We start from the raw sequence: 19,853 nt of genomic DNA, 5'->3' as shown, positions 1-19,853 counted from the left end.
GAAGTGATTTCAGTGGGGCATCCGTAAAGGAAAACAATTAACTTTTCAACGAACAACGAACTTTTTTTTGACTTTTTAGTTGTATTTGTATCAAAAAACACAATCTTAATCATCATCACCAGTATCTACTACTTTCTATTTGTGTAGCATTTTATATAGTCAACACTTTCACAAGCATTTTCAATTTTATTAGTTACAAATACCTTGTAAGGTAGAAACAAGGCCTCACTGTTTAAAACAAGGAAGCTGAGGTTTCAGGCCAGTAGGGCCAGAACTCAAATCATCTGGTTCTTCATCCAGTGTTTTTCAATATTCCACACTGCCTTGGTGAAGGCTCCTTAGTACTTTCCCAGGCATCACTAAAAGGAGTTTAAATTTTTTTTTCTGGAGCATGTAGGAAAAGGATAAACAGTTGGCTTTTTTTATTTTTAGATCAATTCAAAAGACTACTTCTTGGAAACAGACCTACAGATAGACATTTTGGACCTTTCCTATGCATGGTTTTCACGAAGCTAAATAGAACACCTCCTCCTCCATCAACACCAAAAAAAAAAAAATGTCCTGAGACTTCACTGTTTAAAGATGTATTGATCTCTATGCTGTTACTTCTGTCTTCTGAAAACATCCTGGGTGAAAATCTAACACAATAATCAAAAGAAAACTTTGTAGTGGGGCCTGTCAAAACATACCTTTTTTTTTTTTAAGAGAAGATTAGCCAAAGACTAAAAATATCTATATTGAGAGAGAGATGTGCAAGCCAAGCAAAAATAAGAACAGACTTTATGCAAAATGTGGGACTATACACCACAGTCCACAGTCCATCTCAAGCTATAAGAGATTGCATTTAAGAGCGTGAGCTTTGGAGGTACATACACAGTTTGAGCTATATGACCTGAGACAAGTTACTGAATATCTCTCAGCTTCAGATTCCACATAGATACCTAACAATACCTACCTCCAAAGCTTATCAGGGGAATAAGATCATACATGTAAAGTGCTTAGCATAGACCTTGGCCCAGTGGAGAATAAAAAGTAAGAATACAGATGGTAGTGGTAGAGGAAGGTGGAGACAGAGAGGGAGCAGGGGTAATAATTAGTAGGTTTCACACGAATGTGATTACACATAGAATAAACAGCACAGAGAAACACACTCAGGATTTCAGATTATTTAAACAAGAGGAGCAAGTTTTAATCCCCCAGGGACTCTCCTAAAACACAGCAGATTTCTGAAATGATAGGTTTTGCTGCTCAACTTCAAAGCTTTTGAGAGTCTGAGAATTTGGAGACTGAGATGCTGATATAAAAACTCTCCAGAGATCCCAGTTTTGTGATGTGTTGTTTGGGAGGTGGTAAGGGGGTGGCAGGTGTGGGGGATGAAGTGTGGATATTCTCCCAGGGCAGGATTTCTTAGAATTTTCTTGGGATGATTTGAGACCTGTGCTTCTAACGGAAGTGACAAAAACCTCAGGAGTAGTCAGAACTTTTCTGAACAAGAACGGTTTGAACGTTGATTTGACTTTTTAAAGGTTTTTGGTCAAGTTTCCCTGTGTATCTCAGACATATGACTGAAGTTAGGCAGATGCCTGAATCCAGAGACCCCACTGGTGTGCTGACTGATGTGCATGCCAGCCTCTGTGTGTCTTCTGTGTTTCATACGTTTGTCATTGACAGCCAGAAAAGTAAATCCAAGAAGCTCTTTCAAAAATCGTCATGGGCAAACTCTGCATTGACAGATTCCCAAGCAGCCTCCTTCACAAAATAAAATCCTCTAAATTCAGTGCATTTCTGTTATCAAGATTCTAAATACAAAGTATTCATGCAACATCTAATCTATTTTCTTATATTTTGTCTTTTGCTTACCATCCAGTGTTTGGGTACATTGATAAAGCTGGTGCTCATAGCTTGACCACAGTCAAAAGCATAATTCTCTTAACCACATTTAAAGAAGAAAAACCTAAAATGGAAAAATCATTCATCTTCCTTCAAGTTCTAACCTCCATTTTCACCTTGGACATAAATTCTACATACATGCAAAATGCAAGAGAATTTATTATGTGTTTAATGTGTATGTGATGATAATGAAAGGTACCTACCATGCAGCAGAGAGTCTTAAGACCTTACCTCTGTCACAGAGCAATAAAAGGATTTACCTTTCACTGGGTGTCACATGACAACAAAAGGCAATGAGCTTCTACCATCAACCATAGCTGAAATCATTAATTTTTTTTCTTTATTAAGAAAAAAAAGAGGAAAAAGAAAGTGCTACAGTGTTTAGTGTAGTAACTGCCAAGGCAAAAAAAAAAAAAAAAATGTCCGGGACTGGCATTATACTGTGATAACAGCGCTTTGGCCCCCTGTGTTTCCAGCCATTTTTAATGCTAGTTTGTTTTTCAGGTGCATCATCCCCTGCTCGACCAGCCACTCCTTTGGTTCCTTGCAGAAGTACCACTCCACCTCCACCTCCTCCCCGGCCTCCATCCCGGCCAAAGCTTCCTCCAGGAAAACCTGGAGTTGGAGATGTGGTATGTTCCCTTCTGCCCTGGCTTGCTCAGAAACAGTGAGAATGACAAACGGAAGCTCCAAATGCCTTCAGGTCTAAGCGTTTAGAGAACTCGTACAAACAACCCTGACAGGTGGCATCTGAAAGACAGTCACTGCGGTATGAGTGTACATTTCAACCCTCCTCAAATTTCTACCATCTTTCAAGCCAAGGTCTAAAATGACAGGAATGGTACGCTTGGACCCTTACCTCTGCTACAGTGGGTTAGACGCAAATGACGATAGTAACATTCACAGAAAGAGAGGTGTTTCACAGTATTTGTCTGATATTAGAAAACTCCAAGAGAGGGCAAATCCTGGTTTCTGATCCCAGAATACAGATGACTTATTGATTGTAGGCACACTATGTGAATATACAGTGAAGGAGTGGTGGCTTGAGGAATTTGTTGCAGAAGTTTCTTGCCTTGTGTTTTAAGGCTGAGGAGTGGAAAACATTCTGTGTGAACAATTAAGAGAGACTTGTGGCAGAGGTAGATTTCTTTAGCATTTGCACACAGGAGTCACAAACAAATGATGTCCATAGCATTTGGCTGGGCTAACAGAGAACAGTATTTTTGAATTTCGTTAGCTTTAGTTGAGTATGAGCTCTCACTCTGTGTTACCTGCTGAGTCCCTGAGGGCATGTGATTTCAGTCCTGAAACAGACCCACTGACCGTGTCACAGATCCCAGTTTCGCTAAGCTCAGCTTTAGCATGTAATGGTTTATCGTTTCTCCGGCTCCATTCCACAAACTCTCATATAGATAGAATTAATTTCGGTGTAAAAATGGTGTCATCTATTCTTCAGATACCTAAGTTGTCATATCTGGGGCTGGGAGACATTAAAAATATGGAGCAAAAATACTGCAACCTGTGTATCTAACTTTTCATCTCTTTTCTTCTCCTTACAGTCCAGACCTTTTAGCCCTCCCATTCATTCTTCCAGCCCTCCTCCAATAGCACCCTTAGCGCGGGCTGAAAGCACTTCTTCAATATCGTCAACCAATTCCTTGAGCGCAGCCACCACTCCCACAGTTGGTAAAAATTCTCTCCTCTCTTTTACTCCGTTTGTGGTTTTGAATGGCTATTTTTTATGATCTGAAATCCCCAAGGCCCTGTGTTTCTGGTTGAAATTGTTTTGCTGTGTGTTTTGCTACTATTACCTGACTCTTCTTTTAAAACCACCTTCTCAGCAAAGGAGGCAAAGTGCTTTACCTAAGCAAATGAACAAATAAAAGAACATTAACACCTGTGTTTTGCAGGAATTTTCTTATGCTGTTCCATACAGAGCTATTCAAAAAATAAGGAAGAAATCGCCAAGGAAGGTCTTGTAATTTAGATATTATTTCTTAAAATAAAAATAGTCTCCTTTGAGGGGAAATGTTTGTTTAAATTCCAACCATGTACCACATCAGAAATCACAAAATTTAGAACTTGTATTTTCTTGAAGCTTTCATTTCTTCATCATTTTTGGTTGTCCTTATGTTGACAGATGATATAAACATCGGCATTGTGAGACTTGAGCAAACTTTTCGACATTTTTTTTTCTAGTGCTTTTCAGTGATGTGTGGTCAGTTTTCCCAGAGAAATAAGCCGTTGGTGGCATTTTCAGGAAATGCCTTTATGCCTGTTTCCTTATGCTGTGACGAAAGTAAAGAGTTGAGAATGGCTGTTCAGCTGGATGGTTTTCCAAGGTTTCAATGCTTCATTTTGCCTGGAGCATCATCCCCCTTTCCAAAGCTGGTCTCTCTCTTTTTCCACCTCCCAGCAGGAGACAGGTTCCTATTGCCTCTCTCATTTTTGCATGGTGTCTCCCACCTAGGGCTTTCCCATTCCATTTTTCCCATGGGATCCCCGTTCCCCATTGTCTTCCTTTATTGTCAGAACTCTCCTCCGGCTCTTCCATAGTGTAAACCACCTGGCCCATCCCACATTGCTTGGGAGAATCGTTAACTAAAGCTAAATAAGTTCCTTCTGCTACTCTCGGAAGAGCAGTCTGCCCAGTTGCCTATGTGAGAAGTAGCTTGATCAAAGCCTGAAGCTCTTCTGGAGAAAGAACTGCCTATTTTCCCAGATAAATAAGTTAAGGTGTGCCTTTTAAGGCCCCCAAAGGGAATTTCAACTATATCACGTGCCTTTATATCTTTAATCAAATCCTCCCAAAAGAACCTTTCAAGTTTGGTGAAAATAGAGCCAGTTACCTAGTTTCTTGTGAGTTACCAACAGACAGATATTTAACATTATTTATGTAGCCAAGTTTGCTCCTGTCTGCAACATCAACGGGGGCAATTTGGGGCTTCCTATCTTTCAATGCCTAGTAACTCATTTCCCTCTGTTTTGTTTGTTTGTTTCTGTAATTTTTTTTAATTCTATCTCCTTAATACTCCTTGATTGCTATAAGCCATTCCCCACACTGCCACTCTTTTTCTAAATTAGTTGTTTCACCTCCTTCATGTGATTTGACTTGTCTGTCAGAGAGGAAAGTAAGAGTAAACTGTCACTCAGAAAGCTGACCCCAAGTGACCTCAGATAAACCTGTAACATGTTCTTTCAATGCACTGTGATTCATAAAGAAAATAGCACACACAAAGAATTTGAACTGGCCAAGTGCAGTGGCTCATGCCTGTAATCCCAGCACTTTGGGAGGCCGAGGCGGGCAGATCACAAGGTCAGGAGTTCAAGACCAGCCTGGCCAACATAGTGAAACCCCCATCTCTACTAAAAATACAAAAACTAGCCGGGTGTGGTGCGGGCGCCTGTAGTCCCAGCCACTTGGGAGGCTGAGGCAGGAGAATCCCTTGAACTCGGGAGGCGGAGGTTGCAGTGAGCCAAGATCGTACCACTGCATACTCCAGCCTAGGCGACAGAGTGAGACTCCATCTCAAAAAAAAAAAAAAAGAGAGAGAGAGAATTTGAACTTTGTGTAGTTTGTACAATGTGTTTTTATACTCTCTGCTGCAAAAATCTCAAATCCTGGCCAGAAACTTTGATTCTTAACACATCTAGAATGGGTTCCTTCAAGATGAACCAGAGTGGGATTAAAAAAAAATAGCCACATAAGAGGATAGTCACATTGCTTCATTACTAAGGAGCATACTGATTTAATCTGTTTGATTTTGTTATGTTTATTTGGTGTCCATCTTCCTGCTGAATTCCTCACCCTCCTGCCTTGTCTTTTTACCTGCTGTGGGTCAGCTGACAGCCACTTTTCTCCGAAGTAAATATATTGTCAAGACTGACTGTCCCCAGACTTCCTGTGCACTGCTCTTCCTCTCTGGAGAGGATGGGCTGTTCAACACCAAAGGGCCTAATCATAACTGACTTGGAATGTCAACTTAATGTAGTCAAATGGTGTGAGGGAGGTAGAGAATTTCAGCAGCAAATTCTCTGAGGTTGGTAGCTCAACATTTCCCTCCCACTGCAATACTTTTTTTTGACATTTCCTATGGTACTTGAACCAAAATTGGGGCAAATCTAAAGTAATGCAAGAACTAAAGTTTTAAGAGCAAGTCTAAACCTTCTACACAGCAATTCATATAAGAAGATGCCCCTAAATGACTTTGGATATGAAATCTCTCATGACAGCTGTGATTACACAAAAGCAAATCTGATGCCACAGGTGAAAACAGGACTTTTTGTGTATTGTCACACTCGAATGAAGAAGAGCTCCTATACAACTGCCTTTTATTGAATTGAAGACACCCTCGATTGAAAAATGTACCATTATTTTTTATACAACTAAGAAAGGGGAGAAAAACTACTGGTTGAGCTAAGATAAAATGCTTTTTTATTACATTAATTATTTCAGACAGGTTATAATATGAAAAAGTGCACAGTTTAGAATCAATGAGCCAGGTTTGGTGGTGTGCGGTGGTAATCTGGTGGTAATGCCAGCTGAGATGGGAGGATTACTTGACCCCAGGAATTCAGGACAAGCCTGGGCAACATAGCAAGATTCTCATCTCAGTTTTTAAAAATAATAAATAAATAAATAAATAAATAAATGAAAAACAGTAATTTCTTTTGCACTAGTAAAAGATCACAGGACCTCTACTATATGATTTGGGGGAAAATCCTGTCAATATTATGAGGATAGAGAAATTGCTTAAAGTTATTCTAAGAAACAAGCACCTTGACATTTCAAGATACAGAGATAACAATAGAGATAATGAGGAATATTATCATTAAATTGTAAATATGAAGTCAAGCTAATAGAATATTTTCTGAGGAACATTATTATTTGTGGAATATTTTTTCTACCCTCATCCATTTCCTTCTCTGCATTTTTCTTTCTTACTGGTCTTTGTACAGATTTTATTCAATTTTCTGTTAAAGTTGTAACAGTATGCATAAGACCTGTGGCATTGAGTACTTTTTTAAAATCACATAGAGTCAAAAATCCCAATTACTTGCATTTGTTAGTTGCTGAGAAGAGAGACCTTATAAAGAGCTGAATTGGTTAAAGTCCAGAGCACCAATTCATGATGTTGTGACCAATTTACAAAGACATTCAGACACAGCTGGATACCATAGACAAAGATGAAATTATGATAATGCTGTTCAAAATTAACAGTCCATAACTATCAAAGGCAGGTGCAAGGCAAATTGAATTTGGATATTGATGAGGCTGAAATGGGATAGTTCATACAGGGACCTTGGATTTATACTGTTGCTTTTTTATGGCCATGTTAAAAGCATCTACTTTCCCCATGGGAGGAAGGTGCATGCTGAGTGACACTGTTGAGCTGTCACTGCTCTGTCAGGAGATTCTTGTTGATGGACATATGTCTGACCACTTGAGAATTGTGTTGGAGTGAAATACACTTGCATAAGTCAATTATTAATGACAGTTCCTTTAGCAACTCCCAGAGAATGTGGGGCATGACTTCTTCCCTGGAGCTGACTTCAGACAAATTCACAAATGCTAAACCCTGGCTTTTTTTTAACATTTTAATTTCCTCTCATAGAATCATCACAAAATAAGAAAACACTTTTTTATATCGTAATCATAATTCCAATGTTTTCAGTTTTCTTTCCTTTTTCCACTAAAATCATTCCTGTGTTTCAATCAGTAAAGTGGGCTTCTTGATTTCATTTGGGATTTGTATTTGTGTTTTTGTTTTCCATTCGTTTATGTTTCTTTGGTTCGTAGTGTCAGAAGATGATGTTTTTTATGACAAACTGCCCTCGTTTGAAAGGCGCTGTGAAACGCCTGCAGGTATGGTGCTAGCCAAGTGATCTCTAGAGACCTAGATTCCAAAAATCCAAGCCATTATCCATCTGAATGCTATAAACTTCATGGACATGCCCTCACCTCATGAGTGTCCAGTGCCTCTCAGATGCACCCTGTATATTTACTGTTCATCATGGAACTCGTGCCACTGAAAATTTTTAAGTGACTATATTCAAAAACAGCAGGTTGCATGACAGTTTCTCAGTGAAGAGGTTCAAAAAAGGTGAGATGCTATTGCTTTGTGAATTTACAAAGGAAAGAATAATTTAACTGCTCAGAATTACATGTCCGGTCACTGCTTTTTAATTTAAAAAATAATAGAGCATCATTAGTAATCTTGTTTTCTCTTTGATACATAGGTAAAGGGTGTTTTGTGTCTGGATGCCTAAGGTGATTCCAGGGGAGGGGATGGAAGATATGTGACATCTTCCCTGAAATTTATATTGATATGCAATGCTTTGTCATTTAAAACCTAAGCTAATGTTTTCTACAATCCATAACTCTGAGTTTATCTTTTTGGAAACATAGAAGGGGATGACATTGAAGATGAAATGGATACAGCAATTGCTGAATGACAGTTTGCCCAAATTAGTGCAGTTAAAATATGCTGACGCCCCTGCATGGCCAGGAAGACTTCTGCTCCATGCACACAAGCACCAAGTATCAAGCGACCACCAACACATTCCCATTCCTTTAGGCCTCCATAGCTTTGCTTTTGCTTTCTGTTTCCTGAACTAAAAAAAAAAAAAAAAAGTGTAGATTGCCAGCCTTCCCTTTTTCCTGCACGCTAATGGCATGTAGTGCCTCCACCCTTCCCTATAGTGAGATTAATGACCTGCTCTGTAACTCACATTGTGTCCTTCTCTCTCCCTTTCCTTAACCCTTCCCATCCCGCTTCAACTCCTGGCCATACAGAGAATGAACAGCCTTCCCTCGTTTGGTTTGACAGAGGAAAGTTTTATTTGACTTTTGAAGGTAAGTAGTGCATAGCATACCAGATTCTAATTTATACTCCTCCTCATCCTTATTTCCCCATTTGCATTTCCAAATCCCAGTTCTCTTCAAAAGTTCTGGTCTCACTTTCTATATGAAAATGCTATGGCTACTTAGAAAATATTAAACACTAAAGGAAATATTACATGAATTTGGTTTGTATATGATCTTCAATTTTTTCACATTAAAAAAAGTTCAAGCTAATTTGCAGTTAATATTGGTTATTTAATTAACTATGGTCAATTGAAAATAAAACAAAACAAAACACACCTTTTTTGGCCAAGGAACTTAACTCTGTCAACGAGGGCTCTTTCCTAACTCTTTTGCAAATGCAGTGCAACAAATATAAGGACATTTTTGGTTGGTATTGGTATTTAACTTGTTTTGGATAATTAATATTTTAGATGCAACATGCATTATTGTAAAATCTAAATATGTAAATACATTCTTATGACAAGGAATGCTGTATAAGAGATCAGAAAAATCGGGAAAAGAAAAAAAGGAGTTTATTAGTAAGTTTGATCTGCGTCTCCTGAAATTGCAATTGAGATGACTGCAGTAAAATGGACAACTATTGCTGGACTTGCCATTTTAGAAGATTAAGGAAAATATACATAAATATAATGTCAAATATCTAACCTCATTCTTTGATCATTTGTTATATTCTGCATAAAGGGTAAGCATTCTTCTGTTTTATATTTAAGTTTTAATCATCTTAACAGGCCAGTCATTTGATTAAATGGTCCATTTGAACTAATGATGGGGGAAGAAGTTAAGTAATTTAACTTAATTTATGGACCATCTTACACATAAAAATTTATCACATAAAATCCTGCTTTCTAGGATTTTAAACAGCTACATTTATCCCAGGATCAAAAGTTGGCCAAAACACATTCCACTCTAGATTTGAATCTAAATATTGAACGTGTTTTTGTGTTTCATGGCAACAAAATAGAATTTTCATAACTTGAGTGTGTGTTTTAATGCAACTTTAAAAATCAGAATGGCTGATATACATAAATAGTTTGTATAGTTGTGGCTTTTTTCTCTCAACAATAAATTTTGCTTGCAAGATAGTCATAGAGATGGAAGTTCTTAGCTAGAACTTATCCAGAAATAGCTTGGGTAGTATTAGGAAAGATGGTCTGATTTCAAATTTCTCAAACATCCTGATTTCTTGAACTAGCCTGGTCAGAAGGCAGGTGAATAAGCAGTCTTCAGGAGAGGATGTATCTTCTGCACATGAAGTCAAAGCCTTCATTGCCTTGGGTCATTAATTTTGTGATAACCAAGATGCAAAGTCCACAACTTGTGACCTCCTAAACTTTCTCTTTGAATTAGATGAAATTAGTAAGTGCCCAGGTATTTTTTTTACTAATCAGCATGTTGCCAAAGAAGAAACTACAGTTGCATAGGTTGGTAATCCTGAAGTAAAGCAATACCTGCATACTTAAAGGCACTTTGGTTCCATCTGGTCACACCAGATGACGCAGTTTACCTTCTTTTAACTAGGAAATTAAACAAGGCACTTTGCCAACCCTCAAATCATTGTCTGGGGCTCAACAACAAAAAAACAACTCTGACAGTTTTTTGTTGTTTGTTTTGGCTAGTGTATGTGTCAGCTTATTTGTTTATGCTTTATTGTGGACCTGTTTTGAGAGAGAGAGAGAGATCTTTTCTGAAGAAACCAATCTAAAGACATCTTTGGTTGTCTGTTTGGAAAATACATATTATCAATCAAATATAAATATTTAATAAATGTGTGGAATAACATATCACATTTTATGAAAATATATTTGTCAGTAGATGTCTGGGTATTTAAAGTTGGTAACATTGCCATTCTAATTAGTGAGACCCAAATTCCTTAAACATCTCAATTTGGGCCAAGAGAAGTCATGCAAGAAGAGTTTTAATAGAAATTAATTGGAATCTCTAGTACTGTATTATCTTAATCTTGGACTTTGTTCAAGTTTAAGTATAAAGGAGGCTTCTTGAAAGGATGTGTGAATAGCCATATCATGAATGTCGGTGTCACTGTTTCTCTCGCTAAAAAATGTTTATGCAGATACAAATATATTCAAATGCACTTCAAGGGAAGCCTTAGAAGAAACTAAAAATGATGCCTTGCTATCTGAGCAAAAACAGCTATATTTTTTAAATGGAGATTTGTTTTCATCATGTATGTACATTAGACTCGGGTATTTTTAGCTAGTAAAACCTAGAAGAATTTTTTTAATTTTTCCGCTGTGATGATAAAATGACATAGAAATGGTGACATTTTAATTTACCTCGAGAATAGTGCCCCCACCTAAATTTTTATACTGCAAAAACATTTTCCTTCAACATGCTTTATTGAATAGGATTTCTAACATATTCTTGTAGGGCACTCTGGTTTTACCTGCATTTGTTATTATTAATATTAATTAACATTATCTTTAATTCTTCATTCAGGGAATGTAGAAGAAGAAAGATTCCTACTTCAAAATAGTCATCAGTTCCAAATACATTTTTATTTATTGACTTCTAAATAGTATTTTTACAGTGTTCAAAACACTATTCTGTCTTGTTCATCATTTTGTTCTTACAATGCTTTAGATATCATTGTCAGTCAATGTTTGAGCTACTGGTCAACCAATCAACTAAGTGGCGTATGACTTTTTTTTGAGGATAACATGAGGTGCTTCACACTTCCAAATTTAAGTTAATAATAGAGATAGAAAAGTGTTCGTGGTTCTAATTCTCGGGTCCCAGTGCTTTTCTGAATGTTTTACTTTTAGAAACAGCTTCACTGAAATATTAATTTATATTAAAAATTCAATTTATTTTAAGTTGGGAAAAAAAACAGTAAAGATTGCAAATGGTGATGACTTTTTTTTTTTTTTTTTTTTTTTTGAGACGGAGTCTCGCTCTGTCGCCCAGGCTGGAGTGCAATGGCTCGATCTCGGCTCACTGCAAGCTCCGCCTCCCGAGTTCACGCCATTTTCCTACCTCAGCCTCCCGAGTAGCTGGGACCACAGGCGCCCGCCACCACGCCCGGCTAATTTTTTGTATTTTTAGTAGGGATGGGGTTTCACCGTGTTAGCCAGGATGGTCTCGATCTCCTGACCTCGTGATCCACCCGCCTCGGCCTCCCAAAGTACTGGGATTACAGGCGTGAGCCACCGTGCCCGGCCCAAATGGTGGTGACTTTTTAAATTCATCAAAGACTGTATCCTATTGAAGCTATCAAGTATTCTGAGGTGGGAGGGCAAGATATTTTCATGACAAATATTAAATAGAAGATATGACTGCTAGATATTTGAGCAATTCCCTAGAGTATTTGAACATCAAGATGTTTCCAGAAATGTACTGCACTTCTCCTTGGTTAGCTTTTTTAACTACAAAATCATCTCGTATGTGGTGGTGAAAAACAAACAAACAAAAAATCTGCTACCTTAAGTACTTAAGTGACCTCGTGTAGGAATATAAGCTCTGTCATCTACTCATATAGCCTCTTACATCTCACACACTCTCATCTCTAGACTCTCTGTGCTCCTGTTTACTCGTCTTTTCCCATCATTCCCACCAGGAATGCCACATCCCTAGCAGTACCCTTTTCTACATTTCAGTCTCTCAAATAAACTTGCCCACGTGTTTCCTGAGGAAATCCTGACTCTTAGGAGCCATCACTTCCATAGCACTCTCTATGGAGACCTCTCTTCAGTCTTCTGTGGATCGTTCATCATGGGACTAGGAGGCAGTGTTTGGATTCTCTTAGCTCCCTATTGCTGCTTCCAAAGCCTTCCTGATTGTGAGAGCAGCCGTCTGATAATTCCACCCTCTTCCACTCCTTATTGCTGTTAACAGTTGACTGCAAAGCAGTCCTCTGCATTTATCTTAGAGGTGCTGGCAGCTTGTGTGTCATCCTCTGTGCCACCTCACTTCCCAGCATCATCCTGTGACATAGAGTGTACGTGTGTGACCTGTCTCACATGCTGGCTCCAGGGCCTCTTGATTTTTGCTCCAAGAAGCTTTCTCTCCACTTTACTCGGTACTCCACACCTCTGGCCACATCCTGGAAGTCATTCCCCTGGCAAGTCTCATTTCAGCTGTTTCATCATTAAGAATTTGTCACCCTTTTTGTACACCAGGGACTTTATGAAGCAATATTCTTTCATTCAACAAATATTAAGTGACTGCCTACTGTGTACTAGCACTGTCCTGGGCACTCCCTACTAGTGAACAAAACAGAAAAAATCCCTGTCCCCACAGAGGTTATGTTCTACTGTGGAAAGTTAAAAATAAAAAGATAAATAAGTAAAATATATATAGTATGAATATTGTAATGAGTTCTATAGGAAAAGAGAATGGAGCATAGTGAGGGTTGCAGTTTAAATTGGGGGATTTGAGGTTGAAAAATGAAAAATGAAATAAAAATAATAATGAATACGAGTAACTAACATCTGAGTATTTACCATGTGTAAAGCAGCCTCCATCTATTATCTTATTTCACCTGCACAACTCACTGATGCAGAAACTGAGATTCAGATAATGTAAGTAACTTTCACAGGGTCACACAGTCAAAAGAGACAGAGTGGTGGAGCGCAGTGGCTCACGCCTGTAATTCCAGCACTTTGGGAGGCCGAGGCGAGTGGATCACCTGCGGTCAGGAGTTCAAGACCAGCACAGCCAACATGCCGAAACCCCGCCTCTACTAAAAATACAAAAATTAGCAGGGCATGGTGGCACGTGCCTGTAATCCCAGCTACTTGGGAGGCTGAGGCAGCAGAACTGTTTGAACCTGGGAGGTGGAGGTTGCAGTGAGCCAAGATCGCGCCACTGCACTCCAGCCTGGGTGACAGGGTGAGACTCCATCTCAAAAAAAAAAAAAAAAAAAAATACAGAGTAATGATTCAAACTCTGGCCACCTAGCCGGAGGTCACTACCTCACCCTACTGTACATACCTAATCCCATTCAGTCCTTGCAACAAAGGTTTTGCCCTAATCTTCTAGCCTTCCAGCTCTCTAATTTCCTGATACTACACCTTATTTTTCCCTTTTATTTTTAGATGACAGCTAATAATTATCCTATTTATAGGATACCAAATAATATTTCAATACATGTGTGCTATGTATAATAATCAAATCAGAGTAATTAGCATATCCATCATCTCAAATATTTATCATTTTTTTGGGTTGTGAACATTCAAAATCCTCTTTTTGGAAATATACAATAAATTATTGTTTTCCCTATTTACCATACAGTGCTATAGAATACTAACATTTAGTCCTCCTATCTAGTTGTAATTTTGTACCTATTAACCAGCCTTTGACCCCACTGAGATCTCTGTCCTCACATTTTTCCTGTTCTCAGTCCACTAACCCAGGTGGAGATATTCAAGTTCTTTTCATTATCCAGATGAGACCCCAGAGAGGAAAAATACGTTCTGAAAGGACCTTAATCATTTACATAATAGGAGCTACATTTTTTCTCTTTGGAGTTATATTATCTCTGTGAAAAAAATAAACGCTTGAGCATTTTAAATATCTGACCTTCTTAAGCAGGTTATTAAATACCCCTACTTAGTCATTGGCAAATCACAATTATAGTCATAGAGCATTCGACTTTCCTTACCCTGACACAGCAATAAAGTAAGAAATGAACTGGTCAAATTTCTCACATGCAGCCACAAGGATACTAATTCATTCATTTGAGAGTCACTAAAGGAAGGAAAATTGGAAGATATGACCAATTTTCTGGGGAGCAATGGCTATGCTAAATTCACATTATTCTCAAGTGGGAGCTGTTTGCTAATAGCACTCACCCCACTGAAGGCCCCTTTCAATCAATAACAGGAAAATTATTAAGTACCCACTCTGCAAATCACAGCATTAAGTACGACCAGGTTGGGGAAACAATACAGAAACATTAAAAGCAGTTTTACAAGACTGTTTTCATTAGAAATATTAAAACCACGCTCCTTAGCTATTCTGAATTTTTATATATGGACTGTATTGTCTATCTAAAATGAAAAATTCATTCTATTAAAATAACTGAAGGTCACAGAGAGTATTTTTTAATAGCCTCAACCTGTTAAGAAGATTAAAGTGGAGCTGAACCTGCAAAATGTTCTATCAGGCAGTTCTGCCGAGGATTTCAGTAGTACACTTTACCTCTTCATAATAAATTAGTTCCCTGGTTCTGAAAATTTTGACATGGACCAGCATGATGATCATACTTGGTTTCCTGCTCTTTGAGACAGTTGTCCTGTCTCACTCATGATTAGTGTACGACTGTCATGCTGGTGTTAGAACAGAAGCCAGCAAAGTGTCCCCTGTTTCTGGCCTGAGGTCTAGGCCAAAATGGAAGGAATAGGTTTCTAGAGAGGACATAAATGTACAGAATTCATGTTAGAATTCTACTGATGGGAAAGCTGGAGAGCAGGTGTGTTACCTTCTATTCCAAGCATGTCACCATGCAAGGAGTACCTAGTTGGTGAAAATATCATTTTGCTTGGATTCAGCATATCTGGGGTGCTGCTGTTTTTACCAGTAATGCTGATGCAGTGTATCGCTGATGAGCCCTTAATACGGGCTACATTCTGAGCTAGCTACTCCACATGCACAAGCTCATGTCATTCACACAACAGTCCTAGGAAGTGGGTACTATTGTTAATCACATTTTGCAGATGAGTAAACAAAGGCTCTGAGCACTTAGGTAACTTTTCTGAGATTACACAGCTAGTTGGTGGTTAAATCAGTTAGAAGGGAGTTATTGATAACACAGCTAGTCCATGGTTAAATACTTTGAAAGGGAGTTACTATTATGTCACAAAACTGATGTTCCTAACCACTATGCTACTCAAGTCTTGGTTGTGCCACTCAATAACCACGTGATCTTGAGCATTTAATGTCTCTGGGTCTCTGTTCTATCATTTTTAAAATGGAAAGCATAATACCCACCGGGCAGGATAATTAGGAAAATTGGATCAGATGCATTGTTTTTGTTTAATAAAGTACTATACATATGAAAGGTTTTAAATTATCCATGCTTTGAAGTTGCATTCAAATTAAAGAAGAATGAAAGGAAGAGACCAAGAAGGTATTGCATCCAAGATGCATTTGTTTCTCATTTCTGGTAACTTCCTGGTCTCTAAAGTGGCCTCTTGGGTGTCTGGTGGTGACTATACTTAGAAGCTTCTTGTGTCTCTATCAGACTCACTGATTATGTAGTTTCTTCCTCTTATGGCCATAATGGTCCAAAACACACAGTTGTTTCTGAATATGTCTGTCATGTAAAGGAAAATCAACACAATCCAATAGGTTTAAAATAGATAAACATTGGGCAACATTGGCTTTGCTCAAGATTGAAGCCTTTCACTCCCCAGAGAGGAATGGAGGCTGCACTTCCCTGGGTGCAAAAGTAGATTCTAGAACAGGACTTCTCATCTGACTGGAGTAACCAAATGGGGAACTAACAAGAACAGCGGAAAGTCTTGAGCCCCACAAAAAGAAGGGTTGCTATGCGTGGACAATTTTAAAACCTGAAGCATAAGTTAAATAGTTCCCTAGAGCAGGAAAATGAGTAACAGAATAGAAAAGTTAAAGAATATTCACTCATTTATTTTTGCATTCAATGCTTCACAACCAGTCCATGAGCTCTTCTTAGCTACAAGCCCTTGTGCTGGAATTATGGAGGTGAAATAATAAAACTCCTGCCTTCCAGTAATTCACAAGAAATAGAAGAATAGAAGAAAGAGAAGAGTTCGGCACTTCCTATGCAAAGCATCCTGTAGCAAAGGCAATGGTAGAATTGCAAAAATGTTCCAGTAGGGTGATGGAAGAAATGGGAGCAACATTTATACCTACATAGACTCTACTTTGAAGCAATATAGCATGTTGCTATGTTAGAGTCTAATAGAAAATCTTAGGTGATATGTAAATGTTAACCTAAGGTATGCTTGGTATTATCCTAGTATTAGAAAGATTCCTCAATTAATGCATATCCATTTGCTCTCAGTACACATATACATACATATGCACACACACACACACACACACACACACATATAGAGATAATAGAGAAAAAGATATGGAATATATATATCATATATATGATATGATATGTATCACACATATATTCTATATCATATGTATGATATATTGACATACTGATATAGCATACATACTATATATTGTATATCAGCTATATCACATTTATATATGAGCTATATCATATATATTATATATGATCATAACCTATAGTATGATATATATCATAGGTTTTCATATATGATATATAATGTTTTTGCATATGATATATATGAAATATGGAATATGAATGATATATGGCATATCATAGATTTCATATCACACATATAAAGAGAAAAAGAACTCTGTGTGTGTGTATGTGTGTGTGTGTGTATGCGTTTATGCATGAGCTCTGGAATAAACCTTCTAGATCTTAGTTATAACCTCAGCACAATGTGTGACTTTAGGCAGGTTACCTAACCTCTCTAAGACTTAGTTTCCTCCTCTGAAAATTGGAATAATAATGGCACCTCTTTCATAGGGTTGTGGTCAAGATTAAAGTCAAACACTGAGTACAGTGCATGCAAAGCACTCAAATATAAGCAACTGTTGTCCAACTTCATGCATCCTCTGCTTGTAACATGGCTGTGTTTTACTTAGTTCTTGCCTGCTTTGGAGAAGTTTCAGTTGTGGCATTCTTGTCTTCTTCCACATAAAAATCTGACAATTTGATTCTGCTGAGAGTTGCTACGTGGTCTCCGTTCCTTGTCAGCAGGGATGATAAGCAGTGTTTTCTCTGCTGGTATGGAGCAAGACAATGATTTAGAAGCATCATGCCACTGTGTTGCTGTACACCCTTTGCCTCTACCAGAGCCCATTATTAAAGCTGACTTGTTGAGACTAATGGTCTGCCTGCCAGTGTACTCCTGGGGGTTCTGTGTCAACACTGATGGGAGATGTGGCAGAAAATCTTTTATCATCTCTTTTATTAAAGGATTTGTAAATCATAGCATTTCTGCCGATTTGACATATAATTTCAAACTTCCTGAGAAAAGAATGGAGAAGCTGAGAATTCCAGGGGGGAACTACTTCATCTTTGGATGGTTCTGAGCCTTCAACATGCAATCGCTGGCTGATGACCTCTATAGCATGTTTCTATTATGTCTTTTGAGAAGAGCTGTCCACAGACTTTGGCTGCCTACCCTATTTCAAAATACTCTTCTTATTAACCTCTGACATAAATGAACGAAGAAAGTATACTAGTGATTCAAAGAGATTTTATTAAGACTCAGGAGAATCTCTCATTTATAAGCCTTTTTACGTGTCTGCTGTGGATATATTTAATCAGCACCACATATACTCCAAACAAATTTTTGACAATTACTTGTGAAAGGCTTTTGCAAACTATAAAGTACTATTCAAAAGTAATCATTTCCCAAGATAATAATTAGCATTAATGAATATTTAATATGTGCTAGACATGTGCTAAGAATTTTATATTAATTGCTTCATTTATTAAATCAAAGATTGGCTGAGAGACATTAACATAAGGCATTAACATAAGTCACTGTCCTTAAGATTTTAACCTTTTTATGTCTTCAACTATTTTGCACTGTGTGTGTAATCATTTCTGCTACAGCGTGGACTGTCAGCAGACAAAAAAATTTCATGGACTTTGTGTTCTCTTCTGCTGACTCTGCTGTACCAAGTCACCAGGACACAAGTAAATATGGCCTTGGGGCTTCTTTTCTTGCTGACGCATATTCACACAGGCAGCGTGTGCTGTGTGTATTTACAACTGTGTTTCTTAGTCTTCTATTCAGAGTAATAACAGCATGACTTCCCCTAAGATCTGATTCAGAGAATTGAAATATGCCCTGAGAAAACAAGAGGTTTTTCTGGAGAAGTGTCCCAAGGGTAATATTAATTGTTCAAGGATGTTTCGGAAAAGTTGCAATCATCACTGTGGCAAATGAATCTAGGGAGAGGAAGCATGAGTTATTTAATGTCAGTTACTCATTTCCTTAGGTTTTTGCCTTTTTTTGGACTTTACACACAGCCCATTTGCTATGAAACTAGCAGCTCAAATAGCAGGCTTTCAGGCAGTCAAACAATGGCAGACTGCATTCTTCCTGCTTCTCCAATCATATTTATCAGTCCCATTGGGGGAATAACTTTCAGTAGTGCTCAAAATTACCAGCATCCAATTTGTAACTGCAAGGAACCATTCAAGAAATAAACACTTCAAGAAAAGAAATAAACCATTCAAGAAAAGAACACTTATGGGTTCTCACTCATAAGTGGGAGTTGAACAATGAGAACACACGGACACAGGGAGGGGAACAACACACACTGGGGCCTGTCAGGAGTTGGGAGGCAAAGAGAGGGAGAGCATTAGGACAAATACCTAATGCATGTGGGGCTTAAAAACTGGGTGACGGGTTGATGGGTGCAGCAAACCACCATGGCACATGTATACCTATGTAACAAACCTACACATTCTGTACATGTATCCCGGAACTTAAAGTAAAATTTAAAAATAAATAAATAAATAACAAAATGTTTCTGAATTCCAGTTATATTAAAACAAAAACAAAACAAAACAAAAAAACTTCTTCATTACTTTAGTTCACAATTTATTTCTTCTTTTTAATGAATTACTGTTTTTGGTAAAATCTGAAATTTTTTTGTTATAATTTGCTTCTTGCTATCAAACCATTTATTTTAATTTGGTCACTCATCTTTATTACCTTTATCTCACATTTTCATCAAATATTTTTAATTTTGAATATATTTTATATTATACATAAAATATAAACTATATATTATATAATATGTAAAATATTATAAATAAATATTTATACTATAAAATATATTTATATATTTATAATATAAAATAGTTATATATAAAATAAATATATATCATACAATTTATATAGAGATACACATTTATATATAATATAAAATATAAATATTTTAATAAATATTACAAATATTTATGACAGTTGATATTTTAATCTAAATATTATCTTTTCTCTTTAATAAATAAATGTAAAGATGACAAAAAAAGAAATAAAGG

At 37.5% G+C, this 19,853-nt stretch overlaps 1 protein-coding gene across 39 annotated transcripts in view; it reads left to right on the top strand.

Moving 5' to 3' along the window:
- Window positions 1-19,853, top strand: part of SGIP1 (SH3GL interacting endocytic adaptor 1) — a 216,292-nt gene that overhangs the window by 154,634 nt on the left and 41,805 nt on the right. For 14 of the 39 annotated variants that reach the window (XM_063697898.1, XM_063697857.1, XM_063697887.1 and 11 more), the window contains 3 exons: window positions 2,395-2,522; window positions 3,450-3,576; window positions 8,687-8,746. In XM_063697898.1, the coding sequence (XP_063553968.1) occupies window positions 2,395-2,522; window positions 3,450-3,576; window positions 8,687-8,746 (315 nt within the window). Of the gene's footprint in view, window positions 1-2,394; window positions 2,523-3,449; window positions 3,577-7,690; window positions 7,757-8,686; window positions 8,747-19,853 lie in introns of all 39 variants that reach the window. The other 25 variants (XM_063697907.1, XM_055350277.2, XM_055350332.2 and 22 more) reach the window with 3 other exon arrangements.

Source organism: Gorilla gorilla, chromosome 1 (assembly GCF_029281585.2).
Source record: "Gorilla gorilla gorilla isolate KB3781 chromosome 1, NHGRI_mGorGor1-v2.1_pri, whole genome shotgun sequence".
Taxonomy (NCBI): Eukaryota; Metazoa; Chordata; class Mammalia; order Primates; family Hominidae; genus Gorilla; species Gorilla gorilla.
The sequence above is the reverse complement of the archived record's forward strand: the minus strand, read 5'-3'. Positions and strand labels throughout refer to the sequence as shown.